At 42.3% G+C, this 16344-nt stretch overlaps 1 protein-coding gene across 2 annotated transcripts in view; it reads left to right on the top strand.

The window, feature by feature from the left end:
* Positions 1-3710: 3710 nt before the first annotated feature.
* NAV2 (neuron navigator 2) overlaps positions 3711-16344 on the top strand; it is a 678242-nt gene continuing 665608 nt past the window's right edge. Inside the window, exons 1-2 of one of the 2 annotated variants that reach the window (XM_073347852.2) lie at positions 3711-3856; positions 9375-9971. In XM_073347852.2, coding sequence (XP_073203953.1) covers positions 9897-9971 — 75 coding nt within the window. In that variant the 5' untranslated portion in view covers positions 3711-3856; positions 9375-9896. Of the gene's footprint in view, positions 3857-4638; positions 4793-9374; positions 9972-16344 lie in introns of those variants that run through there. The other variant, XM_073347851.2, reaches the window with a different exon arrangement.

Here is a 16344-nt window from a genome sequence, read left to right as displayed (position 1 = left end):
GTTATTATTGCTTATCATCCCTGTTACTAGTCTTTTTTAGGAGAAGGTTAAACTCCTATATCTTGAACTAAATATTTGAGTTTTATAGTTGATTTTGAGACATTTTAATAGGCCTTCACAGTGGCTTTTTAATGTGAATTGTCACTGCTGGCAATGAGAATGCTTTGATTAATGTGTGCAAAGTGGTTTTAACACATGAATCATAGAACTGGAAGGGACCTCAAGACATCATCTAGTCCAGTCCTCTGCACTTGTGGCAGGACTAATTATCTAGCCATTCCTGACAGGTGTTTATCTAACCTGCTCTTAAAGTGTTGATGATTTTTGTTACTGATTTATAGGGTGTCACATTGTTCTCAATGTTCCCTTCCCAAAAGAATCATTATAGAATATTAACCTTAAGCCTATCTACACTAGCAAAACTACTTACCATATTGTGTTGATGGCCAATGAAGTCAATAGAGTTACTCCAGATTTAAGCTAATAGCAATGAGATGAGAATCTACTCTCTGATCATCATCTTTCTGCTTCTGAGAATCCCTACCCCATGACATATATGATTTTCCTCTCCTGCAGACTAGAGCATGCCAGCAGAATAGGAACCAACAAGAGGATAGCTGAGCCTGTGGTTAAGGCATGAGACTTAGGAGACTGGGGGTCAACTCCTGATTCTGCTACAGTCTCTTAGTCTCTCAGTGCCTCAGTTTCCCATTTGTAAAATGGAAACTCTAACGCTCCATTTTTGGGGTCATCTTCTATGTAGACTGTAAACTCTTCAGCACAGGGACTGTGTGGCGCCTGTATATTTGGGCTTTTAGAACTACTGAAACCTTTACTGAACCAAAAGGGAAAAAGGCATGTTTTTATTTACTAACATACTGAATGTCCACTTAGCCAGGTTAGTGAGAAACAGTAAGTGCACACAGCTGCAAGCCATGTTTAATTGGAAATATGAGAAGATCACTTTGGTTCTTCTTTAAAGTGAGGAACATGAATCCAGAAATGCAAACTTTCAGGCAGGCTCTTGCCATATAAATGAACAAAGAAGTTGGCAGTACACCTGTCATTTCAAAACACAAAACATCACACATACAAAAATAAAATACATTACACTTTTGCCATTCTCTACAGTCAAGCGTTCTTTCAAAGTGAAAATCCATCACTTTGAAGAATTACAGGAAAAATTCCTCAGAAACCAGTGCTCCAGAGATGCAAGCAGTAGGCAAAATACTGCTGCTCAGAAAAATAAATAAGAAGGACCTTTGGAGCAGTCTTGTTGTATTGCAATTTTACTTTATCAGGGACTAGACTATATTAGAAACTGTTTTTATTTTTTCCTTCAAATATTTTGAGAGATTTATTTTCTACAAACAAAAACACATCAGAGGAAATGTTGTTATTGAATAATATATGACTATGTATCTCTTTCTTTATGAAGATGGCTTCTCATTCACAGTTCAGGCAGGACAAAAAACACTCAGCTTAGTGTCTCAGCCTCTTGGTCTTGCCTGAACTACACCTGAGACACCATTTGAACATGATGAATCAAATATGAAATATGAAGTTACAGAAATGTCAGCTTCCACCAGTGACTGTATGGGTATGACTACAATGCACCAAAACAGCCACAGCTACCCCACCTCAATGGACTTGGGTACTATGGGGCAATAATATTGCAGTCTGGAAACTCTGGGTCTAGCTCCCCTCAAGTGGGGAGAATCCCACACCCCAGGCTCTACTCCCCTTTGCTGGGTTCTGCTTGTTCAGATAGCTTTGGAAATCTATTATCTGTGTATATAGTTGAATTCTATTCAGTCTGTTTTCAGTCTAAGTCTTTTGCAGAGCCCTTAGATGTAGTCCACAGACCACAGGTTGAGAACCATTGTACGAAAATACCTACAGCTGTTCCATGTTAGATGGCTCAGGCTCGGCCTCAGGGTGTTTGACTTTGGACTAGAGCAGGGATCAGCAACCTTTGGCACGTGGCCCGTCAGGGAAATTCGCTGGCAGGCTGGAATGGTTTATTTACTTGCAGCGTCCACAGGTTCGGCCGATCGCAGCTCCCACTGGCCGCAGTTCGCCGTTCCAGGCCAATGGGGGCTGCAGGAAGCAGTGGCCAGCACATCCCTTAGCCCACGCTGCTTCCCACAGCCCCCATTGGCCTGGAACAGCAAACCGCGACCAGTGGGAGCTGCGATCGGCCGAACCTGCGGCGGCTGCAGGTAAACAAACCATCCTGGCCCGCCAGCGGATTTCCCTGACGGGCCACGTGCCAAAGGTTGCTGATCCCTGCTCTAGTCCAAAGTCAAACACCCTGAGGCCGAGCCTGAGCCATCTAACATGGAACAGCTGTAGGTATTTTCGTACAATGGTTCTCAACCTGTGGTCTGTGGACTACATCTAAGGGCTCTGCAAAAGACTTAGACTGAAAACAGACTGAATAGAATTCAACTATATACACAGATAATAGATTTCCAAAGCTATCTGAACAAGCAGAACCCAGCAAAGGGGAGTATGGGATTCCTGAACAAAAAAAAAAGTTGACCCTGCCAGGCTAAAAAGTCAGTATGTGGAAAAGACTAATTAAGTCCTCACAAAGAGAATATCTTATTTTGAGTATTCTGGCCTGAATATAAATCAGCGTAAAGAACTAAAGGAGACTCAGGGAGTGCTCTGGACCACCACCTACCTACAGCATTTTAGGAACTCTTTGATGAACAAAGTCCTACAACTGTAGGGTGACCCTATGTCCCCATTTTATAGGGATAGCCCTGATTTTGGGGTCTTTTTCTCACACAGGCACCTATTACCCCCACCTCCTGTCCCGATTTTTGACACTTGCTGTCTGGTCAGCCTATACAACAGCCATGTGAGGTAGGTGATCAGATGGGAAAGTGAGGCATGAAGTTTAAAGTGACGGTTAGTCGGTGATAGAATTGGGTATTGAACCAACAGGTTCAGGCTCCTAGTCTCTCTCCCCCCACCCCCCCGTCCCCCCTTACCAAGTTCCATCGGGGGCTAGCAAAAGCTGTTGCACTGACAGCTCTGGGACCTGGCCGCTGCTGTTTATCCACATAACAGGCCGGGCATGAGCAGGATCGTTGCAAGCTTCCCTCCGGCTGCTTGCCAGCATGGACTTTCTAGGAGCTCGAGGGAAGTTGTCCCAATGCCTGTTTAACACGGGGACGCTCTGTGAGGTATTAACAAAGGGGCTAATGGCGAAGGTGGATTTTCGTGGCTAGGAACTGAACGGAGCCCCCCATGTCACAGGTGGGGACCCCTGCCGGGGTGCTGAGGGCGAGTGCTGACTTTCTTTACGTGCCCTATAGAGAGGAACTCCTGCTGCCCTGCACTCGGGGGGCCCGCGGGGCGGCCCGCAGTAATCTAGGAGCGGAGCCCTGAGGCGGGGCAGGGGGAGGTTTTTCCACTTAGGTAAAGTCTGGCTGCAGCTTCTCCGCGCCGCGCGGGACCCTCCTCCCACCAGCCCCGTCCCGCCGCTTCAGCTGCCCCGAGCCCAGCCCAGGCCGCCCCAACCCTTCCTCCCCCGCTGCCCCTCTGCGGTCCCGAATTGAAAGTGCCTCGCCAGCCCGTCGGGTGCAGAAAGCCCCCCTCCCATTGGGCGCTGCGCCCCACGTGAACACCCTGGGGTTGGCTGGCGAGGGCGGGCGGGGGGAGGGAGGCGGTTGCTCAGGCAACGCGAGTGAGTAGCAGCACCAGCGAGTGGCGAGCAGCCCCCGAGCCGGGCTCCCGCCGCAGCAGCCCCCATCTCTCCCTTGCCCGTCACCCCCGGGGGCTGCAGCCCCCCGCTGTCCGCGAGGAGCAGAAAGCGGTGCGGGCGGCTTCTCCGGAGGAGCAGGTACCCAGCGGGACAGGTATCGCTCCCCCTGCCGCTGCATGGGGGGAGTCTCCCTGCCTTGGAGAAGGGTGCGAAAGTTTTTTTGGGGAGGGCTGGGGAGAGCCGACGGAGGGAGGCGCGGTGTGTCTCTTGCCAGAAGATGCACGGCCCAGGGGAAATCTGACCCGCCTGTCGCCCTCCTGCGAGACTGGGCAGAGGGGACCTACCCTCCCTGCCTCCCCGCAAATACGCTTCCTCCAAGAAAAGGATCAGGGAGGCAATCCCTGCCCCTCCCTTAGGTCCCCCCTGCGAAAGGGATCAAAGAGATCCCTAGCTGCCCCTCCTATAAGGATCACAGGGGAAATTACTTCTTCCCCCAGCTGCCCCCTGCTAGTAGGTGCAAAGGGGAAATCTGCCCCATCGATAACTCCCCCCCCCACAGACAGATCAGAGGGGACCCCCCATGCCTGCTGTAAGGAGGTGCAATGGGAAATCTGCCCCTTGCAGAGGAAAAGGTTGTGGGGAGAGTCCCCCTTCTTCACTCCACGAATAGCGTGTGCTCCTCCCTGCCCCTTGCACAGGAGGCACTAGGGGGACCTACTACGCGAAGGGGTCCGGGTAGGTCCAAATGACTGACTCGGAAGAAGGGTGGGGGGGAAGGACACCGCCCCTCGCTGTCAGCAGCTGGGTCCGATCCCTGAATGAAAAGGGCAACAGCAGCCACTCAGCCTGAGTGCACTGACAGAGGCTCCGCGGAGAGCAGGCGGCTGCTGCCGATTCCCCAGCCAGCCGGTGCAGCGGGTGAGCGAGAGGGGCTTATGCGCCGTAGATCAGCAGCTGCTGAACTGAAGGCAGAACAGTAGCAGCCTGGCTGCATCTCCATCCCAGGCACTCTGCAGATTTGTCATTTCTTGGATTCCCCTTGCCTTTCCTTCCTCTTGCTCCTTAAAGCCAAAGGTGAGGAGAGCAGCTCCTCTTTGCTTTCTCCTGTTGGCACAAGAAGACTAATTACAAATGCTATATTGGTAATGAGTTAATTAGATCATTTGAAAGACTGGATTGTATTAATGCTTCTGAAGCTTTAACTTCTGTTGGAAGATTAAACAGGTCTGACTTTTTAATTTCTGATTTGTAGCCATTCTTGTGCCGTTGCTGCTGTTGTGTTTTTTTGTTTTTACTAGTTGCACATTTGCAAAGACAGCACCTTAAAAGAAAGCAGTTAAAAATCCAGATTTTTTTTTCTTTTTTGGCTTGGGGAGGGAGGTTGAGTTGCTGTTGCATATTTATTTTGTAAAGAGAGTGTTCAAAGGAACATATGGCTTGGATAGTCTTGCTAGGATAGCAGTTCACTCATTGACAGACGTGGGTTCCCTTTTCTTATTTAGAATGGTTTTGCACTCAAGAATTTTTTTTTTTTTTTTAAGATTATGCAGTGTTGATGTCTGTGCCACCAGAAGACAATACCGCTGGAGAGAAGCATCCCAATACAAACAAAATATTTCCCCCCTTTATTTTATGGTATATTAATGACCAAGAGCAACTTCCTACATATTTTTTTCTGGAAAGCTACTTTAGGATGGCAGCCCATGGCTATATTTTTGTTTTTACAAAGGAATTGAGGTTTGTTTGGACATTGTAAATTATTGTGACTTTTAAGGTTATTTGTTTTAAAGTAAAGGGGGATGTTTGTTTTTTTTGCTTAGGGTGAAACAATTACTGACCTATTGTTTGGCTATAATTTGTTTGTAGGCCCTGATCCTGCAACTAGATCTTTGGGTATGACCTCCTGTGCCTGTGTGCAGCCCCATTGAAGTCAGTGGGCTGTGCAGGAGCACAGTGGCCCACCTGCACAGATCCAGTTGCAGGACTGGGGCCTCTAGATTCCAATCCTGCAAAGATTTAGTCTCACTGAAGTTCTTTGGGGGCTCATTGAAAGGCTTAAAATTAAGCCTATGGGTAAATCTTTGCAGGACTGAGGCTTTAGGTTGTAAACTCTTAAAAGTAGGGGTCATGTCTCTGTATCTGTTTACAGCACCTAGCATTGGGGCCCCATTGTGCTAAATGAGGCTTCTGAGTGTTATTAAATAGTCATCTTCAGAAGTGTGGCACTATATTACCTTTAAAATTGTTGACTGTTCTGTGATGTCTCAAATTCATATTTTTTCAATAACCAAAAATTAACTCCACTTGATCATAATAGACTCTGGTTTCAAATGTATTTATTTGTTCTGTTTTTATGCTGCCAACTAAATTAACACTTTACAGCTTTGGGATTAGAGCTGGGTTGCGATAGGAGAGCAGAAACCTCCTTAGTTTTTGTTGGGAGGGAAGGGGGAAGTGAAACTGAACCTCCAATTATTTGAAATGTTTTGGCTAGTGAATCCTTTTGTTCAAATCTTCAAGCACCAGGATTTCTATTCTCATGCATTAACATTTTTTTAAAGGAAAACAGTCTTAAAAAAAAAAAAAAGTTTAAGTGCAGCTGGATGCAAATTAACATCAGCACAAAGGGTTGGAAACATGACCTTAAGGGGGCGTTCACTATATGTCCACAGGAAATATGAATGGCAATGAAATTGGCATGTGGTCCTATGGATTCCGCCTGAGCTGGTGCTGAGATGGTTAAAAACTAAAAATTGGAATATAAAGAATCTTTGAGAGACTGTGTGCTTTTTATGGTTCAGAGGCCCTTTCATGCAGGGAGACATTGTCCTTACTTGCACTGGTTATGTCATGCTCTCGCAGCATGGCATAACATGATGTGACTGATGCAGTCTCATGTGCCACATTACAGTGAAATCATTGGAGGAAGAAAAGTTTTCAGCACTGTTATTTAAGGATATTTGTAAAGTATTTCTTGCGTGTGCTGCTATTGTTGAGATTAAAGGTGCTGTACAGGCTTTGAATTACACGCACAGCTCCCATTGATAACAATAGGAGTGCTGCCACAGATCACGAAGAATCTGTAGCTCAGAGCTGAAGTTGGAAACCCCTCACTACTTCTATATGAAATGAGTTTGGTGGACTTAGATGATTTCCTAGTGATTAGTATAAAGGCATCAACACAAGTGCATTAATAGTCACTCCTCTGTGTGCAATCTCAACAGAGGGCAATGGCTGAATGGGCCATAGAAAGTGAGCTAATCACTCATGCCGAGAGGTGGTCCCTTCAAAATAGTGTGGAGGAACATTTGTGCGGTGAGTGTCTGAGGCTTCACTTCCATTGCTTGTGCTATTGTTTTTCTTTGGATCAATGGGGCAGGGGCCCCTTACTCTCTAGGAAGACAATTTTGCACCTTTTGTGAGTACTAATTCAGTTAGAAAAACCAGCCAACCGACAAAACACCATTACCTGAATCCAGAGGCTTTACAACGCAGATGTTCAAATACATTTAGGGCTGAAACTTTGCAGTAGGCTGGGGTTTCAACCCAGAAGTCAAATTCTTACCAAATTTAAGACAGAGACAAGATTTTGTAGTATGCAAAATTGAGAATTTTTTTTTCTGGGGGGGGAGGGAATCCTTGCTCTTCAGTAGCTTAGGGTGTTATCTCTTGTTATGAATTTGTACACTACCTAGCACAATTACTGGGGTTCCCAACCAACACAAATAAATAAAATCTCCTCCTTAGCTGAAGTGAATAGTAAAACTCCCATTGACTTAAATGGAAGCAGGGTTCAGCCTTTTGTCATATTATAAACCAGATTTAATAAATGCACTCCCTCTAGTTCCCACCTTATGGAAACCTCAGCAGATCCTGGCCCTACTAAAAAAATTAACCTGGGAAGTGATATGTCTGTTACTTTTTTGTACAGTAAAATCAAATGATAGTAATATTTTAAAATTAGCGGAGGTGCTAAACTATTAAAAGACTTCAGACTGTGAACAATTTTTCTCTCTCAAAGTAATTTTATAGGCTGTTCTTTTATGTGCTTAAATAGAGGCCACATCCTTAGAAGTATTCAGTACTAAAACTCCCACTGAAGTAAAAGGAAGTTATGGGTGCTCAGCACTGCTCTGGATCAGATACTACACCACAGAGTCCAGATAGCTATGAGCATAATAGAGCATAATATCCCAGCAGATTTCTGGTTTGAAATTTTAAAAATAAAAACATACCTTGTACCTTCACTAACAAACATTTTCCTAGGACTTAATATTATAGTTTCTCCAAGGCAAAGAGAGACTCTTCCTCTTTCTCCATCACAGCAATTATAATGACTGGAGTTCATGCTAGTGCCATCTTGAGGTTGTGGAAGTAGTATATGAGCAAAGCATTTCTTCCTGAGACTGACCTTTCTCCTGAATTGAGTGGAAGTTTGAGTCCATTTGTGTTCTTTGGTGGCTCAACTGCTATTCCAGTGATTGGCATCACCTATTAGCTACTGAAAATTCCTTTCATTCTGCTATTTATAACATTCCCTTTAATCACTGATCTGTGGCTTACCACATTTGTGACAGATATTTTTGTAATGTTTTATGTGAAGGAGAACCAAATCCTCTGAAATTCCCAGGGAAGTATGGCATGGACAGTAGCAGTGTTAGCTTCACCAGAATGCCTTTTGTCGCTTATGGGCAGGGATCACCTCTAAGGCTCTAAGGGCAGTTCAATCACCAATCTATGTTCGGTCCTTGATGTATGTATTGAGACTGCCAAGGAGTTCTATCTGTGGTGTAGGTCTGTGTGATGTGGATGCTCTTCCATTTGGAACTGGATTGACAGCACCAAATTCATTTCAGGTTCATATTCAGACCACTGAGCAGCGATTAGCTGGTTATTGCTCTCACTCAAGATTTACTTGGGATGGATACAAGCTTGTGATGTCAGTGAGCTGCACAGATATTTTTGTGAGATAGGGCATGAGCTTACAAATACTTATTACTAGATCTAGTTCTCACTGGCATGAGTGTCCTACTTATTTAGGTGGGGACTTCATGCCTGCACCAATCCTAATGGTACAAGGACAGAAATGAGGTTTTCTATGCTTTCTATCTTCAGAGGTGAGGGTTCAGTCCCCTGTAACTTACACTACCCTACTGCCATGGTCTTGTGCCTTCATCCTTCCCCACTCCCACACTCCTTTCTACTTTCTTCCTCTGACTTGCCCTCCTCCGCCAACCCCCCCACCAATACATCCTTACCCATGGGCTTCTGTGGGGATGGCACAAAATTGTTGTTGAACCTGGTGAAGAGGCTCTCTGTGCAAAAAACCATAGGCCACTAATGAATCTGGCTATAGGTCCAGTAGTAAGAGTATGAAGGATTTGGCCTTGAGTTAGTTTTTCTAGTCATCAGTAGGTCAAGTACCTAGATACTATGACAGGCACCTTTAAGAATATTGTAGGCACATAGTGATTCTTAATACAACAAATAGGCATTAATGTTTGTAAACAACTTTGAGATGCTCAGATGAAGTGGTTATGTATGTACAAAATACTATGATTACACCTCAATTTTGACTTTGCAACTCCTGGTGTGACTGAAGAACATCAGTAGCTATATATTTATCACATGGGTAAAATATCATTTCTTCTTTTAGGCATTTATTTGACTATGTGGAAGAAGATGACAACCGTGCATGGATGATTTGATGTAATTTACACCTGCAAGATTTGCAAAAGGCGATTATCATTGTGAAGTGTTGACAGAGATTTATGGGAGGAAGGTGGCCCAAGAGAGGGATGCTTATGATATCAACACAGTGGATTAAATGCACTTTTATACCTTTATTGACATATGAATTAACCATGCTAAAAATGCAATGAAAAGGGAGTTGATGGAGCAATAATGTGGCACAAACTACTGGATATGGATTCAGCTCTGCCATCCCTCTATAAGGCGCACAAATGGTATTCTACATCTGATCTAAAATAGGATGTTTAGGTTCTCAGAATGCTTGCTTGTTAAGATAATGCACAGCGATGGCAAACAAAATTTTTGAAAGGATAAGAAACGAGGAAGAGATTTGAAGGAATTCTTTTGTTTTTTCATTGGTATTTGTTCATACTGTGGATTTTGAGGGAAAGCTTAAGGAAACTCAAGGAATATTTCTAACTGGGAAATGGAACCTGGATCTGAGCCTAGCCAACATCAGAAAAGAAAGCCTGTGACGCATGGACTGGAAGATCAAAAAAGGGTAGGTGACAAGACTTTACCAGTGGCATTTTGTGCTTAAATTGCTGGGCATTATTCAGGGATCTCAAGTGCAATTTATAATTTTTGTATCCATTGATACTGTTTTCCATTGTTTAGCCAAGTTCTGAGTATAAAATAGTTCTGGCTTTTCTGGACTTGTTGCTGCATGGGGAGTAAAGGGCTGAAAAAGGTCCTCAGGTCTTTATTTCATTCATTGTGTCCCATCTTCCCTTATTCATCCTTAAAGTGGGGGGGGGGGAAGCTTTTTATTAAAAGACTGCTATCCTGGGGTTGTTGATAGTATAAATGAGATATGGTGACACCTGCTTTATCAGGTCAGACTGATTTATTGTATTTGTTTGTTTGTGTTGTTTTTTTGTTTTTACTTTTACAATTTACCTTTAAATGGTTATAACTCTTCAGGCTTGCTTGTCCACTGAACTGAAAGATTCTGAAGATTATTGTACTGTCATTCTGAGACCAACTTTATTTTTATAATGTACAATAGAATTCAGTCAACTGACATTATTTTGATAGAAAAACACCACAACAATATGTAACTAATGTTGACCAGCAGTTCTCTAGCTCATATTGGCAAGTTTCTGGAAATGTGTGTGTTAAGGAAGCATTGCATTATCGCCTAAACAAAACCACCGTCTCTGGCAAACTGATAGTCTGGGAGCAACTGGGGGTTTCAAGTTGTTGTTGTTGTGTCAAGACAACAACAAGTCAAACAAATTGTTAAACTTGACAAGTCTGCTGTATAAATTATTTTATATTTTCTAATGAGGATTTGGTTGGTGAAAGAAAATATTACATGTTCTGGTTTCTGTGGGGAGCTCTTTCAGCATTGCTTTAACATGACTTTTTTTTTTTTATTTATGCTGAAATATGAGAGCTGAAAACTGACCAACTATTTTACTATTTCGACAAGGCCAACTGATTTGGGAAGGAGCCTGTATATTATTTTACTGAGTCTGTCAAAGAATAAAAGTGATTCTTTGTTTTTAGAAATCAAGCCAGGCCAAGGAGCATTCAGAAACTAGATAGAAATGCATCTCTTTTGTTAGCCAGAAATGACATATTTAAGGAACCCAGAAGAAGCCCTGAATGGATTTTAATGCACTCAGTTCAATCTATTAGCTGTAAAGCTGTCAAGATCCTCCCTCTCCTATTTTCAAGGAAGCATTCTGGGACTGAGATAAATCAATAATGGTTGAAAGAAAATCCCTCTCTTGACTTCGTTTCTAAGAGGCTGTTAATATTTTTTTAAATGTACATCAGTACTGTATACAAGCCCTAATGGGGAAACATTTGGGACCTGTGACACAAAGGTATATTCTAATTGTTCTGTTACACCAAAATTAATAAGCAGTTATGATTGTCTGTCCTCGCTGATAGGTATAGAAGCCTACATCTCCCATCTGCTCTTGGTGCTGGGTGTTTGGTGCACATGTAATATGGGGCTTCTGAAAATATAATATAACCCCAAGTGAGGCTCAGTGGCAGCTGGGATAACATCAATTGGTCATGCTTAGCTGACATTCATTTTAACTTGAACTCTAGCTGTCATGGAGATTATTAAATTTATAATGATATATGTAAGATCCATTTTAATGACTCTTCATGCTTGGGTGATCTCTCTGTCACTTCTGTTTGCAAAACAAGTCTTAATAGAGTATTAAATTTCATTTCCTATTGAATTTTCTAGGGAAAGGTTACTTGCAAAAACTTTGCTCAGATTTATGTTTACTGAGAGACAGAATCTGGAAAATAGAGATGCAGTCTTTCTGTTCTGGATGTGAATAAAAATATTCTCCCATGCAATTTCTCACATACGGTAAATCCAGAATCCTTGAAAATGTGACTTAGAATATTGTGCATCTGATCAAGGAGCATTGAAAATTAGACTTGTACAGTACAGATTGGATATTAAAATCAGGCAGAAATAGGAAGAAATAAGGCCAAACTCATTTTAAATCAGAAAAATCATATACTCTCCTGTCTTTGAAACTCTGAATTTTTATCAGCACTAAAAGATGACAACATCTTTTTTTGCATTCTTCAGACAACAATGGGAAATGTATCAATGTGTATGTGTTTATAAGTTCTTTTGGATGACCTATATTGCCCAAGCAAAATAAGGAACACTGAAGACTAGGCTTGACTTTGTTTTTATTTCCTTTCTACATTTTTTGGTAGCCAGATTACTGGCCATCTAATTTTATTAGAGTGCTTAGTCCAGTTCCCAGTTTTCTGTCTTCTGTTTGGTTTTTGTTTAATCTTCCAAAAAGTTTAAAAATCTGGGTGCTGCTCCAGTCCCCATTCAATTTGATGGGAGCAGGTTCTTTCCAGTTGTCAATTTATTAGCTTCCCAGACAAAATTACAATGGGATTGACACTAATAATGTTCAGAGTCGCACTGGATTTAGCCACAACACTTTCATTGGCTTTACTGATAATTAGCTAAATCGTATGCAACTCCTAATTTTAAGGGTAAAAGTGGATCAGCTTTAAGAACCATATCTTTACTCGTGTGCATAACTCGGCTGAAGCCAGTAGAACTATTTATGTGAGTAGTGAGCAGGATTTGGTCCTCTTTATGACCAAAACAAATGCTTTACACTGGGAATAGCAGTGGTACAGCCCTGTTTGAAGCTTGTTTGCAGGTTATTGGTTTGATACCAGTTACAGATGTCCATTTATCCATTATTAGTAAATTCAGAGTAATCTTTTCTGAAGAAGGTGCTGTGGAGAAATCACTATAGAGCAAGTAAAATTTGCTGAGGGGTAATCTAGTTAGGTAAATATTGTTTAGCTCAATAATAATCCATTTAACCAGTACAGATGGAAGACGTAAATTTTCTGGGACACAAAACTATTGATCAGTGAAAGGGAATGTCTCTTGGATTGATTTCTCCCTCCCCGCCGAGTTCTCATTCAGATTTAGTAGCTCTTTTGTACTGACAAATATGGAATATTGTAAACAAGCATGGGTTTTCAGTATACCTGGCAATGATGACAAAGGAGTGGTTTCTCTGAAACTTTTACTTTTCTCCTATCTGTGAATAAATGGGCCTTGATTAGATGATTAAAACTGATTAACTTTATTGCCAATCATCAGTTTAATTCAGACTTGAAAAATAAATTGAATATTTTTCCCTACTTGTATGTATGCTCCAATTTGACTCAGAAATCAGCTGCTTACTTTGGTAAAGCACATTGTGTCTAATAAAAACTCAGACTCATTTAGTTATTTTACTTACAAGAAAATTTTTCCTTCTTGCCCTTACTGATTCAATGAATATGTAAGAACTGCAGGGGTAAACAAGCCCTTAGTCAGTTTAAGTCTACATTAAAAGCAGGCTTGAAATATTTTATTATAATGTGATACATTTGATGCATAGCTTTCCTCCCATTTCTTCTTATTAAACATTCTTCATGATATGCGTGGCTGGTTTCATATGCTGTGGGGGTTTTTATGCTTTTTATTCCCCCCCCCTCCCCCTGGGTTGTTAAGTCTGTATTACCAAGCAAACCTGTGGTACATTGCCACTACCTTACCATCAATTAATGGTAGTTTCATGAGCATAAATACTCACATAGGTGTTAATTTATAGCTTGAATGCTTTAAGGTGTGGTTAGATCTGTTGGATGGATGGATGGTTTTTTTGTTTTTTTTTTTGTTTTTTTTTAATGCTGAGATCTCAAAGCACTGTTGCAAATACTGCAAACCTGAGTCAGTGTGCAAGCACTGAAGTGTAGCCAGTTCTCGAGTGCAACAAGAGTTGCTTTTATGCAAAAGCCGAAAGCTGTTGTATGGTGTGGGGTGCTGGTGTAACCAGACTGTCTTATTGTGGTTCTATTGGAAAATGAACCAGAGAGAAATCCATCCAGCAAGACACAGGTTTGGAAAGTAAACTCATGTAGACTGTAAAACAGGGTTTCTATTTTATTAAGGATCCAATCCTGCAACCTTGCATTGAGTGGGAGAAGACAACTCAGATGAGTTAGGGTCAGGCTTTAACTTTGTATAATTTTTCCTGGATGAAAAAATCCATGTTTAAATCTCACCTCCAATGTTATATTTGCAAACATAACACTTACGTGTTACAGCAGATGACCAGTTTCAACATTTGTGTTTCCATTTAGAAAAGAATGGGCTGGATCCTCACATGGTGTATAATCTCATATTTTTAATGGGATACAATGGACTATGCCAGTTTATACCAATAGAGGATCTGGCCTTGCATGTTATAAGCAGTTAAATTAGGATTTGATGTGCTTGAGAAGTACATTGTTCAATCTTGTCTGTGCTGAAGTCAGAATGGAATGCTCTCAGTTTAATAGTTTTTTCTTCCAATAATTATCTGTAAAGTAAAAGGAACTTTTTGTGTTTTTTGCTTTTTCTTTTTCTTAGATTCAGACTTGGTCAGGTTGATTGTTACTTGTACATTCTGTTGCTTTTAAGTGAATAAGGCGTGTGTAACAGTCTCTTATGATTACTTTGATGCTCATGCATCAAAGTGAAAGCTTAAGATTCAAAGTTTTATGAGCAGTTTACTTCTACCTCTCAGGATATCAGAAAAGGGGTTCATTATCCAGAAATTCTTTCCCTTACCAAGGAGATGATCTAGAGTTTTAGCTTAGGATTTTCAAAAGCACCCAAGTGACCTTCCCTGATTACAATGAGGTGTGTGCTCCTAAGTCACTTAGGTGCTTTTTGAAAAGTCAAAAGAATAAGGGAAGGATTAATAGCCAGGTCAATAGTAATCTGCATATGCTGGTGGGTCAAAGCCTACATCAGAAGACACTGAAGAGTTTTTTTGCAGAGAAAGAGAGGGATTAATAAACTAAGGCTAGTTACTATAGTTTAAGTACTAAAGAAATAATTAAACAAGCATGAAACATGACATGACATGCTGTAGTAATCTGAATAGCTTCATGTAAGCATCTGTAGTATCTTTTATTTAATATGGCTTAATGCACAATTTAGCAGACTGTCCAGTTGTGGATCTTTATCTTTACTGAAGTCCAGGGTACAGGGGAGAAATTGCGATATGCTCACAGACTAGACTGATTTTAATCAGAAGAAAGCAGGGGAATTCCCCCAGTGGTTTGATTCCAAAAACCTTACATTTCCAGTGGCATGCTATCTCTTGGGAGGAAATGGACACAGTGCAGAGATACAAATGCAGCTTTAAATGAAACTGTACAAAATGAAAAGGAAATCATTTAGGCATGAATGTACTGGTCCTGCGGATGCTCAGCACCATGAAGCCATGGAACTGAGGTTGCTAAGCATCTTGTGCGATCAGGCTCTAAATCAATTTCTACCATGAGCTTGTCCACAAGAGCTCTTCTGCTCATGAGTGTATGTCTGTATAATGTGTAGGCAGCTGGACTTCCTTCTCTCCTTGTGGAAGATTAAGAATGTATTGTAGGATTTGCCATAGCAGATCTGACTGATAGTCCTCTGGTCTGGTATCTTGCTTGTGGCAGTGATCAATATCTGATACTTCAGAAGAAGGTGGGGTGGGGGGGAGGGGAGGGGGAAAAAACCCAACCAACAAAATGCACTCAGCCAGTCGTGTTGTATGTGGGGAAGAATATCCTTATTTTATATTGCACAGTTATGAATATTAATAGTCCCAGAATTATCTAGCCCATCACAAAATCCAGCCAGGCTATCTGATTCTGTGAGATTCAGCCTGTGACAAACGATATTCTGTGTAAAATACCATTTCCTTCACCACACTGAAAGTGAGTTTTTCAGGGCATGTCTATGCTATGGGCACGAGAGCAGCACAGATGTAGCTTCCTATATCAACAGAGAAGGGGATTTTACATTGCTGTAGATAACCCACCTCTGCGAGTGGTTGATGGAGGAATTCTTCCATTGACCTAGCTTCCCATTCAGTTTAAGCAAATATCCACCCGCACCCCCATGTAGCCCTGTACCCCCGTTCCCATTCAGCCCACACCCCAGTCTATCACCCCACTAGCCCTTCTGAATCCTCGTCTGTGACCCTCCACCCCCCCCCCAGCAGCCCCCTGTGCCCTGCTCTGTCCATCTTCTCCCCCTGCACCCCTTTCCCACCCACATCCTGTGCCTCCTGACCTGGTCCCGCGGGCAGCATGCTGTGAGGAACACACCCTCTCCTCCTCCTCCCTTTCCCCTCTCCTCAGCTGCCTGCTCCTATTCTACCTCACTTGCCCTCTGTTTTGGTGCCACAGCAGCCTGTGGTGGGTCTAAATGCAATGCCTCCCCAGCAGAATATATTTTCTCTGGAGGAAAAAGAACCTCCCAGGGGGAGAAGGAGAATGAATTCTGCACATGCGGAGTTGCACAGAATTCCCCTGGGAGTAACTAG

The sequence above is a fragment of the Lepidochelys kempii genome, chromosome 6 (assembly GCF_965140285.1).
Source record: "Lepidochelys kempii isolate rLepKem1 chromosome 6, rLepKem1.hap1, whole genome shotgun sequence".
Lineage (NCBI taxonomy): Eukaryota > Metazoa > Chordata > Testudines > Cheloniidae > Lepidochelys > Lepidochelys kempii.
Note: the sequence above shows the minus strand (reverse complement) of the source record. Positions and strands in the feature narration are given on the sequence as shown.